This window comes from Crocodylus porosus, unplaced genomic scaffold (genome assembly GCF_001723895.1).
Source record: "Crocodylus porosus isolate Cpor-Errol unplaced genomic scaffold, CroPor_comp1, whole genome shotgun sequence".
In the NCBI taxonomy this organism is placed as follows: Eukaryota; Metazoa; Chordata; order Crocodylia; family Crocodylidae; genus Crocodylus; species Crocodylus porosus.
In genome coordinates, this window is record NW_017728911.1 from 40,840,186 (window position 1) to 40,843,104 (window position 2,919).

At 43.9% G+C, this 2,919-nt stretch overlaps 1 protein-coding gene across 1 annotated transcript in view; it reads left to right on the forward strand.

Annotated features, from left to right (window-relative positions):
* ADAMTS7 (ADAM metallopeptidase with thrombospondin type 1 motif 7) overlaps positions 1-2,743 on the forward strand; it is a gene marked incomplete at its 5' end in the record, with an annotated part of 149,013 nt that extends 146,270 nt beyond the window's left edge. Inside the window, one exon of the mRNA XM_019533908.1 lies at positions 628-2,743. Within this exon, the coding sequence (XP_019389453.1) occupies positions 628-791 (164 nt within the window). The remainder of the gene's footprint in view (positions 1-627) is intronic.
* Positions 2,744-2,919: the final 176 nt, after the last annotated feature.

Below are 2,919 nucleotides of genomic sequence, written 5' to 3' on the forward strand. Positions count from 1 at the left end.
AAAGAAATTCTTCCTTATGTCCAGCCTGAAACGGTCTTGCAGGAGTTTGTGACCGTTCGATGTAAGATACTAAGCTGTCTTGTGAGTGCGACCTACTGCTGGGACAGGTGCTCTGCAGACAGCATCCATACAGGGGTTTAGCTGACAGTATTTGGGTGAATTTGCCTGCTAAGAGACATTACTCGCATTCATGATGCTGCACAGTGTCATGTACCTAGGATTGACTTGATCTTTGGCTGGGAAGTTTAGAAGAGAAGAGTTAGGCAAGGCCCCTGCACAAAGTCACTGGTACAGATTTTACATGGGAACTAGGGCTCCAGCCTGGAGAGGACAGTCTGGATGAAACCCAACCCCTGCTGCCGCTGGCAAGCACCTCATTATCTCCTTGCTCACCAGCCTTTCATTAGGGATGCTGGCAAAAATGATTAGCATTTATTTATCACTGATTAGCATTTATTTATCACCCAAAGTTTGCCAAGTTGCTCCCCCATGTCCAGCACCGGGAGAAAAGGCGACTCTGGTTTCTGGGTGAATCCATCTTTGTTCTCTCTGCTGTTGCCCAAATACAAGTAATTGCACTGATGTTAATGGGGTTTCCTCCCCGGCTCTCTGCTTTCTCCCCTTCAGGCTTCGTCTGCGAGCGCGACCGCCTGACTTTCAGTTTCTGCCAAACCCTACGGATCCTGGGAAGGTGCCACCTCCCAACGGTCAACGTGCAGTGTTGCCGAACCTGCCGCCAGCTCGGGCACGGCACCCGCGACCGGGGCAACGAACGTGCCTCCAGGAGGTGAAACCGTTTTGGTGGGAAGGTACTTTTTTTTGAGGGGGAGCGGAAGACAGAGAAGAATTGGAGAGGCTTCAGGAGAACAAAAACTATGCAGCGAAGGAAAGGCAGTCTTTGACCACGACATCGCTGTTCCTCTAGCGATGCAGTGTTGCAACCGTGTTCCTCTGTGCAGATCCATATGGTGCTCTTTAAAAACACAGGGACGTTTCGATTTGTTTTAATTTTTCATTTTGTTTTGTGGAGGGGGGTTTCTACAGTACATGGTGCTCAGCTCATCTGTCTGAAAACAGGATCTGGCTCTCACTGCGTAGCACTTGCGTTCCTGCTGGTTACCATGGAGAAACGCGCCGTTTCTGAGCGAGTAGCAGAGAAGAGCTCCAATTTCCCGTCCTCTGGGCCACACCTAGAAGTAGCTGATCTAGCAGGGAACACCTCAGAAACCTAACACATAACAGCAGGAACTGGGGGAGCTCTCTCAGAGGGGTTTATGGTGCTATCATCTGACACTTTCAGCCTCCTGTTAAGTGTTGGCAGGCCAGCACAAAACCAACAGGGTCTTTTTATTATTTTATATATGTGTGTGTAAGTGAGCATCTGTCATTCCAAACAGTGCAGCCAGTGGTTTTGTTCCGCAACGGACTTGACGCTGGCAAAATATGCAGAAGTATGTTTACACATCGAACTTAATTCTTCGTAATTCAAGAAGCTGAGGCCCGTCAGAAGGTGCAAGGAAGAGATAAATGCCTGAACTAGTCTTTACCACCCTAAGTATTAGGCTTGCAGATCCCTTAGTACTCAGCACATCTGATTACTCTTTACTTTTTAATACTGCTGCGGTTTTCTGTGCAAAGCAGCTGCATGTCTGCATGCATATGTCTTGGCAGAAGGTAAGGGGTAGAGATATTAGACCAAGAATGGAGGGGGCGAAACGGATGTTGAATTAAAAGTACTACTGGACCATTAGTAGGGATCGATGAAAAGTCCAGAGTCCTGCTCTAGCCTGTGTGACAAACAGCGCGTTTGGATTGCATAGCCTGCTGTTTTACCTTCTCTCTGTTATTTCTCAGGAAGGCATAAATGGCAAACTGGATTGTTAATGACAACTGGATTTCTGCACACCATTCCAATATGTTATATGAGTTTAAGGGTTGATTAAGGTTTTGCTTGCGTTCCTACAAATTTTTAACTCTTTCTGCTTATTATAGATTCACTTTTGTTCGAGTTAGTCTGTTCTTTTAACTAGAATATCCAATATTGTACAAAGACAGGGTACATGCATACTACGGCAGATATTGTTCTTCTTTATCAGGGTTCCAGGAATGACTGTGTGTTAATCCCTCAGTGTACCAGGAAGGATTTACTATTATATTGGTTCCTGGAAGAAGGTCAGAAACCTTTGGGTAGAGCTTCCTTTGTTGATTACTCCTCAGGAAACAAAAGACGATGACATAATTGGAGACAGCAAACAGTTTTATTTGCATTCAAGTGAATGGGATTTTCCCGTTGGTTTGAATGGAACTTGAGCGCAGTATCAGTTAAACGATATTGTGCAATACAGGCATATTGTTCCCAATATAGGAACACTTTTTGTATGTGCCAGATCACACAGCTGGTGTGACACAATCAATCAAGAAGACAAGGGAAATTCCTTTGTATAAATTGTATGTAAAATGCAGCTCATGCCTTGACTACGTGTATTTTTGTTTCTTTCCAATGTGATGTAAATGTTTTCTATTTAAAGGGATTGCATTTGCTCCTGTTTTATTTCCCAACAATAGTGTCCGTCCCATACAACTTCACTGCGTTCATCAGGGCTCTAAGATTGTACTAAAAATAGTCCCTAAGTTCATTGAGCTTGGTTTGGGGTTGTTGGGTTTTTTTGTTTTTTTACTGGATGTAGCTCACAAGTTTGTTAAATTAAATTGCTATAAAAGGAAGTTCAGTGTTTGCAAACTTCTCTTTGTGAAAATTCAAATATTTTTTCATTAAGAACCCAACAGTTGGAGAAGCCGTATGTGCCAGGGTACAAATAGATGCATGCTAGTGTAGAAAAATCAAGGTGCTCCTGCATGTCCTTGCACTTTAGTGACTGGAGAGATTATTTTTGTGACTAAAATATGGGTTTCATAGTT